General features: G+C 34.4%; 1 protein-coding gene across 4 annotated transcripts in view; it reads right to left on the bottom strand.

Moving 5' to 3' along the window:
- Txndc16 (thioredoxin domain containing 16) overlaps positions 1 to 20,369 on the bottom strand; it is a 95,286-nt gene that overhangs the window by 52,252 nt on the left and 22,665 nt on the right. For all 4 annotated transcript variants that reach the window (XR_013090761.2, XM_077109155.1, XM_076850494.2 and 1 more), the window contains exon 7: positions 751 to 872. Coding sequence is in view for 3 of the 4 variants with exons in the window: in XM_077109155.1 (XP_076965270.1) it covers positions 751 to 872 (122 nt within the window). In the remaining variant the exon portion in view is untranslated. The remainder of the gene's footprint in view (positions 1 to 750; positions 873 to 20,369) is intronic.

The raw sequence follows: 20,369 nt of genomic DNA, 5'->3' as shown, positions 1-20,369 counted from the left end.
ACATGAAACTAAATAAACAAAATAAAGGTATTATGTCCAACTGTGACTAAAAAATAAATATTAAAAAAAGACTGAGACCTCAAAACCTCAAATAAATGATTTATTTCAGAGCACAATTATTAAAATGTCTATAACAACACTTTATATTAACATGGTTAAGTTATAACAACAAATAACAATCCTGAAAGCATAATTGTAATCCAGTCAGTTGTTTATAAAACAACTTTATGAGAAAATTAGATTTGAATGCTCAGGTGATGCTACCAAAAATAGATTTCTAAAAAAATTTAAAAATCATAAATATTAAATAGAAAACCATTTAGTCAACAATATTTTTTGAGTATTAGAAACTATAATAGCAGGTTCCAGGAGGATGGCAAGGAAATAGAAACAGAACTTCTTTAATATTCTAGGAAATATTTTAATTACTTAAATTAATTTTATCCTCACAATAACACAGAGAGGTAGGCACAAGGAGTTTCCCCATCTTGGTGAGTAGGAAACTACACTTAAGTCACTTATTCAAGGTCATAATAAAAGTCACTGGTGGGGCAAGGAGTCTAACCTAGGCAGTCTGGCTCCACGGTTCTTGTTCAACCACTAGATGATGCTTCCCATTTAAAGAAATATAATAATAAAGATGCTTTAAATTTATTTTAAATACTGAGATTGCATACTGTTTGAAATACTTCAACATACTGACATTAGTCCATAGACCCAGTAAAGATTAAAACAGAAGTTAATAAATACCTGGTGTTCCAATGGCTCTTACGTATGAGAATACCATATTTGCTTTTCCTTTCAGAGCATTTTCTATGTTCTGAAGATCTTCCAGTGTGGTTATATATTTCACTTCATTAAAAAGAAGAGCACTAAAATAAACATAGATGAAATTAGTAGACAAATCTAACATGTACTAAGTTACATAATACACATTTTTATTAAAGAAACTAAAAAAAGAAATTTAACTTGACAAATAATAAGAAATTAATGATAAAAGCCTAAGCATTTAATAACACAGATTAAAATCAGTCTGTAGGTTATTAGTCTCTGAAAACATCAACCAAGGGTATTGGTGGAAAACGATGTTCATTCTCCATCACAAACACTTCAACAGATTTAAGCAGTAATCACTAATCACCCAAATAATCCCTTTCAGATCTCTCAGCCTTGAACACATTTGAGCCCTTCAGACATCAAAACTGTAGACTTCCTTCCAGAGCCTGTAAGGCCTTACATGACCTAGACATTATCTACTTTTTCAATCTCATTTTCTTCTACCAGTCCTAACATCCACCACACTCCAGGCACATCTTAGGGATCTGCATACAGAGGTCTGTCTCTTTGCTGAAAATTCCCATTACTCTGTCTCATCCATCTGATTACTTAAACATCATTATATCAGAGAAGCCTCCCTGTTGGTTCTGTGTAAGTAAGCTTGTAGCATTTTCCTCTCACTATTTGATTCCTTCATAGTCCTTAATACAATTTATAATTATTTATATATTCATTTACTTGTTTATCCCTGTCCATTTACTTGTTTATCATTAAGCTGCTGTCTGCTTAAGGCAAGGACCTTGCCTATTTTATCACTATGTTTGTAGTAACTTAGAATAAAATCTAGTACATAGTAAATAATCAATAAGCATTTGTTAAATGAACAAAAGAAACAGTAAGGCAGGAATTTACTTTAATTTTTGATTTGAAGAATGGACATCCTATACACTAAAGATCTTACCCACAAACACATTTAATAAACCAAGGAACCAGGGATAGAATGGAACCCAGGGAGTTCTCTCTCCTGGTCCAGTGATCTTTCCACTTGACCAATATTCTCCCAATTATCTTTTCAATGTATAAATCAAACTGACAGATCATATCTCTTCATCCAAAATTACTCCCTTTAAATTATCTATTTCTATATAAATTCTCTGTCCCTAACAATTCATGCCCTTAATCCCCCACATATGTATAGTGTGTGTAATTTTATTAGGCTTAACTTAAAGGGTTTTGAAATTTTTTCCAGGCCTAAACACTTAAATAAGCAAAAGTTCATTGAAATACTTCCAACAAATTAATCAAACATGTCTTCCTCTGATGAAAAACAGCACATCTAACATAGTAGTTCTTAAACTTTTTGGTATCAGTTTCCCTTTTTACCCTTAGAAATTACTAAAGTCCTTGAAAAGCTTTTCAAAAACAAAGGTATCTTTCAGTAGTTGCCAAAACATAAAACAGGAATTTACCACCCAACATCAAGCAGTTACACTTTTTTCTCAGCAGCACATGGATCCTTCTCAAAAATAGATCATATATTACGTCACAGGGCAACTCTTACACAATATAAAGGAGTAGAGATAATACCATGCATCTTATCTGATCATAATGGAATGAAACTGAAAATCAACGATAAAAGAAGGAAAAGGAAGGAAAAATAATGCATCACTTGGAGAATGAACAATAGGTTACTGAATGATCAATGGGTTACAGAAGACATCAAGGAGGAAATTAAAAAATTCTTAGAGATAAATGAAAACACAGACACAATATATCGGAATCTATGGGACACATTGAAAGCAGTTCTAAGAGGAAAATTCATTGCTTGGAGTTCATTCCTTAAAAAAAGAAAAAACCAACAAATAAATGATCTCATACTTCATCTCAAAATCCTAGAAAAAGAAGAGCAAAACAACAGCAAAAGAAGTAGAAGGCAAGAAATAATTAAAATCAGAGCTGAAATCAATGAAATCGAAACAAAAGAAACAATTGAAAAGATTGACAAAACCAAAAGTTGGTTCTTTGAAAAAATAAATAAAATCGACAGACCCTTAGCCATGCTAACAAAGAGAAGAAGAGAGAGAACTCAAATTACTAGCAGACGGGTTGAAAAAGGCAATATCACAACAGACACTTCAGAAATACAGACGATAATCAGAAACTATTTTGAATCCTTATACTCCAATAAAATAGAAGATAGTGAAGGCATCGATAAATATCTTAAGTCATATGACCTGCCCAGATTGAGTCAGGAGGATATGGACAACCTAAACAGACCAATATCAATTGAGGAAATAGAAGAAACCATCAAAAGACTACCAACTAAGAAAAGCCCAGGACGGGTATACAGCCCAGGATGGGTATACAGCAGAGTTTTACAAAACCTTTAAAGAGGAACTAATACCAATACTTTTCAAGCTATTTCAGGAAATAGAAAAAGAGGGAGAACTTCCAAATTCATTCTACGAGGCCAACATCACCCTGATTCCTAAACCAGACAATGACACTTCAAAGAAAGAAAACTACAGACCAATATCTCTAATGAACCTAGATGCAAAAATCCTCAATAAAATTTTGGTGAATCGGATTCAAAAACATATCAAAAAAATTGTACACCATGATCAAGTAGGATTCATCCCTGGGATGCAAGGCTGGTTCAATATATGGAAATCAATAAATGTTATTCACCACATCAATAGACTTAAAAATAAGAACCATATGATCATCTCGATAGATGCAGAAAAAGCATTCGACAAAGTACAGCATCCTTTTATGTTCAAAACGCTAGAAAAACTAGGGATAACAGGAACTTACCTCAACATTGTAAAAGCAATCTATGCTAAGCCTCAGGTTAGCATCATTCTGAATGGAGAAAAATTGAAGGCATTCCCTCTAAAATCTGGAACAAGACAGGGATGCCCTCTCTCACCACTTCTGTTCAACATAGTTCTCCAAACACTGGCCAGAGCAATTAGACCGACGAAAGAAATTAAAGGCATAAAAATAGGAAAAGAAGAACTTAAATTATCACTATTTGCAGATGACATGATTCTATACCTAGCAGACCCAAAAGGGTCTACAAAGAAACTATTAGAGCTAATAAATGAATTCAGCAAAGTGGCAGGATATAAAATCAACACGCATAAATCAAAGGCATTCCTGTATATCAGCGACAAATCCTCTGAAATGGAAATGAGGACAACCACTCCATTCACAATATCCTCAAAAAAAATAAAATACTTGGGAATCAACCTAACAAAAGAGGTGAAAGACCTATACAATGAAAACTACAGAACCCTAAAGAGAGAAATAGAAGAAGATCTTAGAAGATGGAAAAAATATACCCTGTTCATGGATAGGCAGAACTAACATCATCAAAATGGCGATATTACCAAAAGTTCTCTATAGGTTTAATGCAATGCCAATCAAAATCCCAATGGCATTTCTTATAGAAATAGAGAAAGCAATCATGAAATTCATATGGAAAAATAAAAGACCCAGAATAGCAAAAACAATGCTAAGCAGGAAGTGTGAATCAGGCGGTATAGCTATACCAGACTTCAAACTATACTACAGAGCAATAGTAACAAAAACAGCATGGTACTGGTACCAAAACAGGCGGGTGAACCAATGGTACAGAATAGAGGACACAGAAACCAATCCACAAAACTACAACTATCTTATATTTGATAAAGGGGCTAAAAGCATGCAATGGAGGAAGGATAGCATCTTCAACAAATGGTTCTGGGAAAACTGGAAATCCATATGCAACAAAATGAAACTGAATCCCTTTCTCTCACCATGCACAAAAGTTAACTCAAATGGATCAAGGAGCTTGATATCAAATCAGAGACACTGCATCTGATAGAAGAAAAAGTTGGCTACGATCTACATACTGTGGGGTCAGGCTCCAAATTCCTCAATAGGACACCCATAGCACAAGAGTTAATAACTAGAATCAACAAATGGGACTTACTCAAACTAAAAAGTTTTTTCTCAGCAAAAGAAACAATAAGAGAGGTAAATAGGGAGCCTACGTCCTGGGAACAAATCTTCACTCCTCACACTTCAGATAGAGCCCTAATATCCAGAGTATACAAAGAACTCAAAAAATTAGACAACAAGATAACAAATAACCCAATCAACAAATGGGCCAAGGACCTGAACAGACACTTCTCAGAGGAGGACATACAATCAATCAACAAGTACATGAAAAAATGCTCACCATCTCTAGCAGTCAGAGAAATGCAAATCAAAACCACCCTAAGATACCATCTCACTCCAGTAAGATTGGCAGCCATTAGGAAGTCAAACAACAACAAGTGTTGGCAAGGATGTGGGAAAAAGGGTACACTTGTTCATTGTTGGTGGGACTGCAAATTGGTGCAGCCAATCTGGAAAGCAGTATGGAGATTTCTTGGAAAGCTGGGAATGGAACCACCATTTGACCCAGCTATTCCCCTTCTCGGTCTATTCCCTAAAGACCTAAAAAGAGCATGCTACAAGGACACTGCTACATCGATGTTCATAGCAGCACAATTCACTATAGCAAGACTGTGGAACCAACCTAGATGCCCTTCAATAGACGAACGGATAAAAAAAATGTGGCATTTATACACAATGGAGTATTACTCTGCATTAAAAAATGACAAAATCATAGAATTTGGAGGGAAATGGATGGCATTAGAGCAGATTATGCTAAGTGAAGCCAGCCAATCCCTAAAAAACAAATGCCAAATGTCTTCTTTGATATAAGGAGAGTAACTAAGAACAGAGTAGGGACGAAGAGCATGAGAAGAAGATTAACATTAAACAGGGATGAGAGGTGGGAGGGAAAGGGAGGGAGAAGGGAAATTGCATGGAAATGGAAGGAGACCCTCAGGGTTATACAAAATTACATACAAGAGGAAATGAGGGGAAAGGGAAAAATAATACAAGGGGGAGATATGAACTGCAGTAGAGGGGGTAGAGAGAGAAGAGGGGAGGGGAGGGGAGGGGGGATAGGAAAGGACAGGAAAGGCAGCAGAATACAACAGACACTAGTATGGCAATACATAAATCAATGGAAATGTAACTGATGTGATTCTGCAATCTGTATACGGGGTAAAAATGGGAGTTCATAACCCACTTGAATCAAAGTGTGAAATATGATATATCAAGAACTATATAATATTTTGAAAAACCAACAATAAAAAAACCAGGAATTTAAATATATTTATTAATTATTTTTTAAAATAATAATAAATATGGCTGCATGTTAACAAATCACTTTTTTAAAAAAACCTAAATTTTCCAAAACAGATGAAAAATTTAGTGAAAAGAATGGTATTATTTTACATTTTCTGCAAATCTCTTTAATATGAGACTAAATTTGTTTCTGCTTAATCTGTTGTGATATCACATATAATATGGCCTCTGGCAACTCCATTCATGGGAGAATGAAAGTGAAAAAGGCAAATAATGTCTTAGTATTATAAGGACATTTTGACTTAATAGTCAAAATGAAAGTGTTGCCCTAAATTACACTGGTTTAAATATTTACCTGTTTGTTACAGATTTCTCCCTCTTGTTAAAAGAAATTTAAGACCCCGTCTTCTAAAATTCTGAGGGCAGACTTTTGTTTTTAAAGGAGTATTTAGTGGGGTGTGGTGGTGCATACCTGTAATGAACTACTCAGGAGTGTGAGGCAAGAGAATTACAAATTCAAGGACAGCTTGGGCTATTTAAGGAGACTGTCTCAAAAAATAAAAAGGACTGGAGACATAGCTCAATTGTACAGTGCTTGCTTGGCATGCATGAGGAGGCACTGGGTTCGATTCCCAGTACCATGAAAAATAAAAGTTGTAATTACTGAGCAGTATTCACCATGTGTTAGATATTTTCACAAAGTTTCATTTATTGCCTTAACAACATTCTTGAAATAGTGTTTATTCTACACTCACACACAGAACAAACAGTCTTAGGGACTAAGTAACCCATCCCAGATCATAGTGCTGGTAGAAGTGAAACTCAAATCCAGGTTTTCTGACACTAACGCCTGGACTTTCTAATTATTTTATTACCAACTACTCTTGTAAATGGGAAATCAAGAGGGAAGGGTGACAAATAAAGCACAGCAAGGAAGTCACAATGTATATTACTAATTGCATATGCATTTTAGCTAAAAAGCCCATAATTTATCTAAAATTACCCTTTACTTACTTCATCCTTTAGTTACTTCCAAAGTTAGGAGGTAACATCTATTGAATTTAATATGATTACCATGTAAATTCTAAGCTTAGAAGTTATTTCACCCATTTACTTTATTGATCTAGTAGTACCAATTCATTTGCTTCAATAATCAAATCTGGAAGTAGAAATTTTCCCAACCCTTTTTTTAAAATAAAGATTGGCAACTATAAATTAATAAAAGCCAACGTTTACTGAGCACTTACCTCACATCGGGCATAGCCCTAAGCATTTTTTAAGAAGTGGCAAATTATCAGTTTTTGAGCTGCCCAGCTCTGAACAGGGAATTGCCTGTTTTCAACACCTTCATGGTGAAGCCGCTCTCATAAATACTGATAATATCATGAACTTCCCTTTCCAAGCTCCCTGCAGCAAGGTATGGCTAAATGACCCAGAATCATCTGCCTGATGAGATTCAAATCAGGAACAAGTGTTGCAAAGAATCAAGAACAGAGGAGAATGTTTTTGAGAAGCAATAGCAGTAATAATCAGCTTCAAAGACAGTGGTGTTAGTAATAGCCCAGAGAAAGCAATTCAAGCTGTGATGTCTAATACTCAGAAGAAATGCAAAAGTCTTCTCCAGATTAGTTGAATCAAAGTTTTGACTCATTTGGAGATTTCATCTATTCACTCCAAATTCTTATGCTTAAGTCTAAGACCCTTAATCTGGGTCTTAGAATTAGAACCAGGTTCTAGAGTTTATAACTAAGAACTCCTATCAATACAATCTGTCTTAGTTTTCATGGCTAACATCTGAGATTGGTACTATCACAAACTTTTTTTCCCTGGTGATTAAATCCAGTGCTCCACCACTGAGCTACACTCCCATCTCTTTTTATTTTGAGACAGGGTTTTACTAAGTTGCTTAGGGCTTCACTAATTTGCTGAGGCTGGCCTCAAATTTTCCACCCTCCTGCCTCAGCCTCATGAGTTGCTGGGATGACAGGCATGTGCTATCACACCCAGGTCAACAACCCTATTTTATTTATTTATTTATTTATTTATTTATTTATTTATTTATTTGGTACCAGTGATTGACCCAGGGGTGCTTAAACACTGAGCCACATCCCCAACCCTTTTAATATTTTTTATTTAGAAACAGGGTCTTGCTGAGTTGCTTAAGGTCTCACTGAGTTGCTGAGGTTGGCTTTGAACTTGCAATCCTTCTGCCTCAGCTTCCCAAGCCACTGGGATTATAGGCATGCACAATCAAGCCTGGCTTCATTGACCCTACTTTAAAGATACAGTCACAGTATTTGGAAAAGTTATCTCGCCTAATGTCCCAAAGCTCATTAAGCAGTCATTATTCATAAGAAAATAATAACCAAAATTAATGATTTTTCCTAATGGCTTCCTAACCTTAGTATATTCTTTAATATGCTGATTTCCAGAATATGAGGCTACCTAAATATCTCAAAGATATATTCCACAAACTCTGTTCCTTCATTCTAGATCCAAGGAGAATTATTGACAGAAATGGATTAAAGGAAAAGTCTCTCTTGGGATTTCCTTGCTGTAATGATACATTACATTACAGTGATATATCCTGGAGCTGCTTCAATTAGAGAGTTCTTTCTGCCCAAGAAAGGCCATCCCTTTATTTGGCAGGCTCTTCCTGAAACTTTCCTATCACAACCACTAGGTAGACAAGATAGGAGGCCAAAAATTTAAGCCAATGTTAGCAAGAAAATTAACAGTCTATTTGTCCCTACTTTTGGAGTAGTAGGTCACTCAATTTTTTTAAGAGAGAATCTTTTTTCAGTATTTTTATTTCTGTGATTAATCTAAATTCTAAAACACTCAATAAAAAGAAAATATTAACAGCTAATTTAACATACCAAAATCCCAAGAACTGGGGAAAGGGGGTTGCTTTTGTCTAAATTAATTAGATTATGCTTGGATAGATTTGGAATTCAAAGCCAAGACAAGTAACTTTTTATCATAATTTCCCAGTAAAAAAGTATGTCAGTATAAACAGGAATCCATCTGATCACATTGTGTGTGAATAAATCTGATACAGATAAAAGAATGAGCAGTAGCTCGACATCCATTAAGAAGGGACCAGCATAGGAACAGTGCAGGAGTTTTAGGAGAAAACACCTCTAAAAATAATTTTCCCCAGAGGTAATGTAACCTAACTGCTCAATGCCAAGGCTCTGCAATCAGCATTAAAAGAATACTACTAGTAGAAACTATGACAGTTGAAAACGATTTCTATAATATTTGAAGTTCATATTATTATGAGTAGCATGCTGACTTAAAAGGAAACTTCCTGTTTTCAAAATATTATCAAGAGAGAATCAAGTACCATATCTTACAGAAAAATTAATGAAATGTTATCATTTCTTACTAGATATTCTTTCCTATTTGTATCATTTTATGATTTTTAGGATTCAACAATGAGTACGTAAACAAGAATGACCTTTCTTTCCAACTATTGCCTCATGGCAAATATCCCCACCAGCTGTCACAGCATGAACTCACATGAACTCACTTTGTTTTTCCCCCTCTGAACTGCAAAACGAAACTTCCTGCATTTATATATGTACTTTTGAAAACAACTATATAAAGAGAGCACTGAGTAAAATCCAGAACATATTTTTACATGCATTACCTTATTTGGGTCTCACAACAATCTCAAGAAGCAACAATTATAACATACAAAGAAAAGAAAAACTAGCAATCAGACAAATAAATTGTTCAGATCACATGTTGTTTCATGGCACTAGGTTTGTAGGGGCACTTCACCAGAGCTACATCCCCAAACATTCCTATTTTTTATTTTGAGACAGGATCTTGATAAATTGTTGAGGCTGGCCTTGAACTTGTGATCCTCCTGCCTCAGCTTCCTGATTCATTGGGTCACAGGCATGCACCACTGCACCCAGCTAAATATGGGTATTCCCAATCAACACATAAAGATGAGTTGTTACTTTACTTTCTTTTTATAAATATCACCTTCTTAATCCCATCTAGAATTTGCAAAGTAAAATTTTCTTCACATAGTTCACAAATCATTTAATCTACCAGTTTTGATTACACACATTTAGAAAATAGTTAAGAACTTTTAGACTATAAAGCCAAAATCTCATTCTTAATTTAAATTTCACTTATTTTGAAAATTAGTAATAATTTTATATGGTTCAAATATAAAAGGCACCCAAATATAAGGTATCCAAAAAATTGAATAGTAAATAGTCTACCAACTCCTTCCTCCTCCCCCCACAACTTCTCCATAGCTTTCCATGGCAACCATTATTTTCAGTTTTTGTGAAACCTTGAAATATTTATGCCACATATGTGTATACTATGTATGCATATATATCTTTGTTAGATGGCAATGCTCCCTTGATCTCCCTCTGTTCCTACACAGCCCAAGTCTTCTGAAGATGAAATCTGACATGACACCAAAAAAATGTCTTTTTACCAGGGGCCATTTACTCCTACTCAAAGGGCAATAAAACCTTTCTTAATGTCCCTGGAGCCAAATGCTTACATTTAAAAATAGAGCCCTTCCTCTTCTGCTCCTACATTCCACAGAAAAAGACAAGCACTCTTTCTTCATTGGAAAAGAGCAAATGTGCCAGCTCCTACATAGTTCAAACATTCATAATTTTTTTCTCCTCATTCAAACCCCACTATATGTACAGGAGTACATATGACTCTTATCTCATTGCTCAAGAGAACAAGTGAAAGAAACCAGTACTACCATATTCTCCTGGCTGCTATTATTGCTATGAGGTCAGATCTCTAATTCATAAGTCTGATGTATATGGGAATATATGGGTGTGGGTGTGCATATATGCGTGAACATGTGTGAATAGTTTATATTATTTTATACATTCAAAGATACCTTAGGTATGACACATATATACTACACACACGTATACAAACACAAGCAGAATAACAATGGAGACTCTCCAGAGTTTTGAAATAACCCCATTTCTTACATAAATAGCATTTTGCTATTTCCTAACTTACTTGGTTTATTTTACTTATTATATTCTGGAAAAAATCAATTTGTAAGAATTTTAATATACTATTATATTTTTAATTAATGATGTTTTAGCAATATCTTAAATATCTTACCCAAAAATACAAAATTGGACATAATGATCCAAAAAATATATAATTTTAAAATAATTGATGTAAGAGTCACCCTAAGTTTAGATTTGTTATTTTATTCTAAGATTTTCTAACTTAATTTTTTCTCCACTTAGATTTTTCTATATTCTAGGGAAAAAAAGTAATTAACATCTTGATATTTTTGTTGGCAAAATAGTGAGTTCAAGTATAACTGTAGATCACTGATCTCAATCAAAATATTCTACATAACAAACAAACACAAAAGCCTTGGGGGAAAAATAATAGCATGACTTACACATGAAGCAAGCCAAATGTTCTCAAAATCAAGCTTTCAGTTCATGAAGTATCTTGAGAAAAATCTACAGACATTTCTTATCCCTAATTATGAGGCTAAAACAAACCAAAAACAACTGACAAATTTGCTGAAAGTAATATATTTAAATATGTGTATTGTTTAAAAATAAACCAAATTCCAGTAAATTTTGGCTTCCCTATTTAACTAAAGCCTAATGAAATACAAACCAAGAAGAATTTTTATAATATTACATACATATAAGATATATATGTATGTATATGTATAATATACATATATGTATAATAGTAAATAATAGTGTCTTAGAAAAAAGACTTAAGCAGGATATAAAATCAATAAACAAAAGTTAATGTACTGAGCACGGTAGGGCATGCCTGTAATCCCAGCGAATTGGGAGGCTAAGGCAGGAGAATCACAAGTTCAAAGTCAGCCTCAGAAATTTAGTGAGGCCCTAAACAACTCAAAATAAAAAATACAAAAAGGGTTAGATATGTGGCTCAGTGGGTAAGCACTCTTGAGTCAACCCCTAGTACAAAAAAAATACATTTAAAAGAATTTAAAAATCAATAGCTTTCCTACACACCAATACTTAATTTGCTGGAAAAGATATCAAGAAAACCATCACATTCACAATAACCTTAAAAGAAAATAAATATTTGGGAACTAATCTAACCAGAGAGGTAAAAGAGCTCATGAAAATTACAGAACATTGAAGAAAGAAATTGAAGAAGACTGTAAAAGATAGAAAGACATCCCATATTTTTGGACAGAAATAACATTGTCAAAATGGTCATACTACCAAAAGCAAAATACAAATTCAATGAAATCTCCATCAAAACACCAATGATATTCTTCGCATAATTAGAAAAAAACAATTTTTAAATTCATTTGGAAGAATAAGAGACCCAAAAAAGCCAAAGCAAAACCAGGCAAGAAAAGTGATGCAAGTGGCATCCCAATTCTTGATCTGAAATTAGACTACAGAACTGAAGTAACAAAAACCACATGGTATTGGCATCAAAATAGCCATGAAGACTGTTATGGTTTGGATGTGAGGTGTTCCCCCAAAGCTCACATGTGAGACAATACAAGAAAGTACAAGAAAGTTCAGAGAAGAAATGATTGGGTTGTGAGAGCCTTAACCCAACCAGAGGATTCATGCTCTGATGGGATTAACTGAGTGGTAACTGAAGGCAGGTGGGGTGTGGTTGGAGGAGGTGGGTTATTGAGGGTATGTTGGGGTACATATTTGTATCTGGCCTGTGGAGTCTCTCTCTGCTTTTCTGATCATCACGTGAGCTGCTTCCTTCTGCCACACTCTCCTGCCATGTTGTTCTGCCTCCTCACCTTGAGCCCCAAGGAATGGAGCCAGCTATCTGTGGACTGATACCTCTAAAACTGTGAGCCCTCAAATAAACTCCTCCTCCTCTACAGTTGTTCTGGTCAGGTCCTGTAGCCACAGTCACAAAAAAATGCTGATTAAAGCAAAGACACAGAAAAACAGAGACCAATCCACATACCTAACAGTCATCTGATATTTGACAAAGGTGCCAAAAATATATCTTAAAGAAAAGACAGCCTTTTTAACAAATAGTGCTGGGAACACTGAAGAGCTATATGTAGAAAAATGAACCTAGATTCCTCTCTCTCACTCTGCACAAAACTCAAATTGAAATGGACCAAAGACTTAAGAATTAGACTACAAATCTTACAACAGTTAAAACAAAACACAAGGTCAGCATTCCATCATATAGGTGCAGGCATCAACTTCCTCAGCAAGACCTCTAATGCTTAAGAAATAATACCAAGATACAATAAATGGAATGCCATCAAATTAAAAATTTCCACACAGAGAAGGAAATAATTAAGAGCATGAAGAGACAGCCTACAGAATAGGAGGAAATCTTTGCCAGCTACCCCACTAATAGGAGATTAGTATCCAGAATATATAAAGAACTCAAAAAAACTTAACACCAAAAAAATAAATAAATAATGCAATCAACAAATGGGCAAAAAAAAAAAAAAACTAAACAGAAGTTTCTTAAAAGACGAAACACAAGTGGCCAAAAGAATATATGGAAAAAATGTCCAAAATCTCTAGAAATCATGGAAATGCAAATGAAAACTATATAAGATTTCACCTTACTATAGTCAGAATAGCAATGATCAAGAATACAAATAATAATAAATGCTGGTGAGGATGTGGTGGGTAAAGGCACACTTGTATACTGTTGGTCAGACTGCAAACTAGTACAACCATTCTGGAAAACAATATGGAGAATCCTCAAAAAACTACAAATGGAACTACCAAATGACCCAGCCATTCCACTCCTCAGTATTTTTCAAAAATAACTAAACTCAGCATACTATATCCATATAGTCACTTACGTTATTTATAGCAGCACAGTTCACAATAGCTAAATTATGAAATCAACACAGATGCCCATCAAATATGAATGGATTAATAAATGTTGATATATATATATATATATATATATATACACACACACACACACACACACACACACACACAATAGAATTCTACCAGCCATAAAGAAAAATGAAATTATAACATTGCTGGTAAAGGGATGGAAAAGAAGAACATCATGCTAAGTGAAATAAGCCAGATGCGGAAATTCAAACGTTGAATGTTTAATCTAGTATATACAAGCTAGAGTAAAATAAAGGAAAAGAGGAGGGAAGGATAAGATATTAAAAAGATATAGGGAAGATCAGTAGTGTAGAAGAAGGGGAACAAGAGGCAGAATGGAGAGACAGGAAAGAAGCAATGGAGAATAAATTATTTAAAAAATCATGTTATGTGTATTTATAAATATACCACAGGGAATTTCACCTTTATGTAAAAAGTAAAAAGAGCCAATTGAACATAAATAAATAGATGAATGAAAGGAAGTCTAGCAGAGAAAAGGAAGGAGAATTGGGTAGGAGAGGGAAGATGGGAAGGAACAGGGTAACTGTGAACTGAAACTGAATTCCATACATTTATGATTTAGGAGGGATGAACTCAATGACTATGTTTAACCATAAAAGGTCTAACCAAAAAAAAAAAAAGTGATATACAGATTCAAGAAATCCCCATCCCCGAAACACCAATAACAATCTTCACAGACTAGAAAAAAACAGTCCTAAGATTCATTTGCAAGAATAAAAGATCCAGAATAGCCAAAGCAATTCTAAGGGGGTAGGGAGCTATGCTGAGCTCTAGTAACAGAAGATGAATGGTATTGGCATAAAAATAGACACATAGACCATGAAACATAAGACTCAGCAAATGAACACAGCTATCTGATCCTTGACAAAGATGCCAAAAACACATTGAAGATAAACTTTTTAACAATTGGTGCTAGAAAAACTGGTTACTGGTTATCTATATGTAGGAGAAAGAAACTAGATTTCTCTTACCCTGCACAAAAGTCAACTCAAAGCTGATCAAAGACCTAGGAATTTGAACAGAAACTTTGGCTGCTAGAAGAAAACATAAGGCCAACACTAACATATAAGTGCAGGCAACAATTCCTCAATAGAATTTCTATAGCTCAGGAAATACCAAGAGTTGATAAATGATTTAACATCAAATTAAAAAGCTTCTACACAGCAAAGAAACAATTAAGAGAATGAACAGAGAACCTATAGAATATTAGAGAACCTTTCCTAGCTACTATTATGACAGAGAATTGAAATGCAGAATATATAAAGAATTTAAAACTAATCAAATAAAAAAATTATCCAATCAATAAATGGACAAATAAACTAAACAGACACTTCTCAAAAGAAGAAAATAAAAATGGACAACAAACACATGAAACAACGTTCAACATCTTTAGCAGTTAGGGAAGCGCAAATCGAACCTACACTGAGCTTTCATCTCACTAGGTACAGTGATAGCCATCAAGAATACAAATAATAATAAATGCTGAAGAGGTTGTGGGGGAAAGAGAACACTTTTACACTGTTGGTGGGATTGTAAATTAGTAACCTAACCACTAGGGAAATCAGTATGGTGGTTCCTCAAAAGACTAGAAATGTGTTATGGTTCAGATATGATGTGCCTTCCAAAAGTCCCTATTAATGCAGGAATACTCAGAGGTGAAATGATTGGACTGTGATAGATGTAACCTAATCAGTCCATTCTAGGTTTATATTGAGGTAACTATAGTCACATGGGGTATGGCTGGAGGAGGTGGGTCACTGTGGGTAGTGCCCTGACAGGATTCATCCTTCCTGAAGCCCCTTTCCCTCTCTCTCTTCTTCCTGGTCACCATGAACAGGCTACTCTCCTCTGCCTCGCCCTTCAGTCCTGATATTCTGCCTCACCTTGGGCCCAAAGCAATGGAGTTGGCCCACCATGGACTCAACTTCTGAAACCATGAGCCCAGATAAACTTTTCCTCCTCTAAGTTGTTCTTGTGGGGTATTTTGGTCACAATGATTAAAAGGTTACTTACACAGAATAGAACCTTATGACTCAGCTATACCACTCCTTGGTTATTTATCCTAAAGAATCAAAGTCAGCACACTGGAGCAATACTTACATACCCATGTTTACATACCCATGATTCACACTAGCCAAATTGTGGAATCAGCCAAGGTCTTGGTCAAAAAATGAATGGATAAGGAAAATATGATATATACACACAATGGAGTTTTATTCAGCCATAAAGAAGGATAAATTTATGTTATTTGCAGGAAAATAGATGGAACTTGAGAGGATTTTCTTAAGCAAAATAAACCAAACTCAAAGTCAAGGGTTGTATGTCCTCTCTCATATGTGGAGGCTAGAGAGAAAGAGAGAGGAAAAGGTGGGAATGAGGGATATCATAAAAACAGGAGAAGAGTTGAATAGAGGAAGGAGACCGGGGGAAGGAAAAGGGGAGGTACCGGGGAAAAAATTAGCCAAATTATATTGTTATATTGTACAACAAACCTCATGTTTTTAAATTTTTTATTAGTGCATTATAGTTATACATAACATTGTTGTTCACTCTGACATAATTATAAAATATGAAATTGAATTTGCTCCAATTCAGTCACTAGTACTTCCTTCCCCCACCCCATTCCTTTTCTTCTGTTCTACCTGTTTTCCTTCTATTTATTTATAATTATTTAATTAGTACATTATAAATATATAGAGAGGTGAAATTCACTGTGGTATGTTTATATATGTACATAGGATAGTTTGATCAGTTTCAATCCACCATTCCTCCCTTCTCCCATCCCTCCTCCTCATTCCCCTTCTTCTACTCCACAATCTCTCTTCTACTTTCATGTGATCCACACCCCTTGTTTTCCCCTATTTTGGTCTAGCTTCCACATATGAGAGAAGAAATTCAAACCCTGACTTTCTGAGTTTGGCCTATTTTACCTAGCATGATGTTCTCCATTTCTATCCATTTATCTGCAGATGCCTAATTTCATTTTTTCTTTATGGCCAAGTAAAACTCTATTGTGTATATGTACTATATTTTCTTATCCATTTATCTGTTGACAGGCATCTGTGCTGGTTCCATAACTTGGCTATTGTGAATTAAAAAAAAGACTAAGGATATAACCAAATAAATAAATATTCAGGTCTGAATAATGACATTATGAAGAATGTCAGGGGGATGATTTTTACAGCTTTATATATTACTCATGCATGCTATAAGGATATTAATGCTCAAAACAACAGATTATTATTAAGTGAATATTATTTCACTTACTAGTATAATAAGTGAAAAATGAGTTTATTTTTCAGTATTTTTTTAAATAAAAAATGAGTTCATTTTTCAGTCTTTTTAAAATAAAAATTCCATTAAGATCAAAGAGCAACCACACAAACCAACTAAAACTTAGCCAAAGATTTTGACAGATATCTCATCAAATAAGATATACAGACAGAAAACACACAACACACACACACACACACACACACACACACACACACAAGATACTTCAGATTGTATGTCAAGGAAATACAAACTAAAACATTGAGGTGACACTACACACCTATTATAATAGACAAAACACTGAGAAACATGAAATGTTGGCAAGGATGTGTAGCAACAGGAAATTAATTCATCACTAGTGGGAATGTAAAATGATACAGCCATTTCAAAAAGCAATTTGGTGGGAGTTTTTTATAAAACTAAACATACTTCTTTAAAACAAAACTTTTGTAGTTGCAGATGGACAGCGTGCCTTTATTTTATTTTATTTTTATGTGATGCTAGGGATCAAACCCAGTGCCTAATGCATGCTAAGAAAGCACTGTGCCACAGACCTACATCCCCAGACCCCAAATTAAACATACTCTTATCATCAGTCCAACAACACCCTCTTTGGTATCTACTAACAGAAGTTGAAAACTTATGTCCACAAAAAAACTTGCCCGTAGAGGTTTATAGCAACTTTATTTATAAGCACCAAAACTTGAAGGCAAACAAGATGTCCTGCAGTAGGTGAATGAATAAACTGTGGTACATCCAAACAACAGAATATTATTCAGCACTAATAAGAAATGAGATATTGAGCCATGAAAAGGCGTGGAGGAAGTTTAAGTGCATATTACTAGTAGTAAGTGAAAGAAGCCAATCTGAAAAAGCTACAAATTGTATGATTCCAGAATTTTGCTTCTAAAAAGTGCAAAACTATAGAGAAAGTAAAAAATATATATATATCAGTGGTTTCCAGGGATGTAGGGGAAAGTTAGGAGTTGAGTAGATGGAGCGCTAAATTTTTAGGGCAGCAAAAGTACTCTGTGTGAAACCATAATGATGGATACATATCATTACACATTTGTCTGAACCCACAAAATGTACACCATCAAGAGTAAACCATAATGTAACCTAAAGACCTTGGGTGATTACAATGTGTCAACATAGACATCAATTTTAACAAACATACCACTCTGGGGGAGGGTACTGATAACAAGGGAATTTATTCATGTCTGGGGTGCAGGATAAATGGGAAATCTCTGTATCTTCTTCTTTTTTTGGTTATGAACCTAAAACTGCTCTAGAAGTAAGTTCTCAAACTCACTCTCTCTCCCCCTCTCTCCTCTATCCCCCCACCCCCGGCCCTTTGCTACAAGACAGAAGAATACATGAACAAATGGAAAAAATGTCACGTTCTAGGATAGGAAGATTCATTCTTAAAATGTCAACTGTCCCTAAAATAACTTATACTGCTAGTAGGATTTAGACAAGAAGGGGAAGGAACTGGACATGTTAATTTTAAATGTCATATGTAAGCAAAGTAAACAAGTGTGAAAGGAATTTGACCTTTCAGATACTATATTATAAAGCCTCAGAAATTAAATCAGTAGAACTAGTACATGAATAGAAAGTTCAGAAACAAACCCAATACATATGAGAACTTAATGTAAACAGTGGCACCTCAAATAATGAAGTGATCCATTTATCCTCACTTGTATTGGGGCAACTAAGTAGCCTCCTGAATTACACACAGGTAAATCCATTCCTCATACCATTTGCCAAGTTAAATTCCAAACAAATCTAAGATTTAAATGTAAAATAAAAACAATAAGAGAAGACATATACCCACAAAAATATAGTCAACTGATCTTTGATATAGGAGCAAAAGCAGTTCAATGAAGAAAAGATCATTTTTCAACCAAGTATGCAGAAAAAAATGGATATCCACATGCAAATATATAAGTCTAGACATTAACTTTACCCATTACACAAAAATTAAGTCAAAGTAGACCACAGACTTAAATGTAAAACACAGCTCTAAAACTAAAAGATAAAAAAATCTTGGTGACATTGGGTTAGTAATGAGTTTTAAGATAAGACATCCAAAATGTAATCTATGAAAGAAAAAGTTAGGACTTCGTCATTATTTAAAAACCTCTGTTCTTCAAAAAGAATTAAGAGAATGAAAAAACAAGCCCACAGACTAGCTATCTGCAAAACATGTATATGATAAAAGGTCTGTATCCAAAAAGTATAAAAGAACTTCTAAAACCCAACAATAAAAATATATTTTTTTTAAAAAAAAAAAAAAAACCTCACTCATTGCTGGTGGGAATGCAAAATGGTACATCCACTTTGGACACCAGTTTGGTAGTTTCTTAAAAAGCTAAACATAGTCTTAACATGTAATCCACAAATCTCACTCCTAGATATTTATCCAAATCAGTTGAAAACTTACATCCACACAAAAACCTACATTTAGCTTTATTCATAACTTCCAAAACTTTGGAAGCAACCAAGATGTTCCACAAGTGAATGGATAAACAAACTGTGGTACATCCATACAATGGAATAAGGCACTGGGTTCGATCCTTAGCACCACATAAAAATTAAAAAATAAAATAAAGGTATTGTGTCCAACTATAACTAATATATATATATATATATATATATATATATATATATATATATATATATGTGTGTGTGTGTGTGTGTGTGTGTGTGTGTGTGTGTATGTGTGTGTATAATTTTTAAATATATTTTTTTTCAAAAAAAGAAATGAGCTATCAAACCATGAAAAGAGTGGAGTCTTTTACATACAGCTACATAAAAGAAGCCAATCTGAAAAGGCTACATGCTGATGATTCCAACCACACATTACAGAAAAGGCAAAACTACAGAAATAATAAAAATATCAGTGGTTTGGAGAAAGGGAAGAGACTTTTAGAGTAGTGAAACTATTCTGAATGACACTGTAATGGTGGAAACACATCATTATACATCTGCCAAAACCTAAATAGTATGCAACACAGAGCACACTCTTAACTATATTCTTTAGTTAATAATAATGTGTCAACATGGGTTCAAAAAATTGTAACAGCTACTACACTGATGCAAAATGTTAACAGGAAAACCAAACATGGAGGGAAAAGGAGACATAGGGAATTCTTTATACTCTTTGCTCACTTCCTGTAAATTTATAATTTTCTATAAATCCAAAATTGCTCTAAATAAGTTGATCAATTGCAAAAC

The sequence above is a fragment of the Callospermophilus lateralis genome, chromosome 3 (assembly GCF_048772815.1).
Source record: "Callospermophilus lateralis isolate mCalLat2 chromosome 3, mCalLat2.hap1, whole genome shotgun sequence".
Classification (NCBI taxonomy): domain Eukaryota; kingdom Metazoa; phylum Chordata; class Mammalia; order Rodentia; family Sciuridae; genus Callospermophilus; species Callospermophilus lateralis.
The sequence above is the reverse complement of the archived record's forward strand: the minus strand, read 5'-3'. Positions and strand labels throughout refer to the sequence as shown.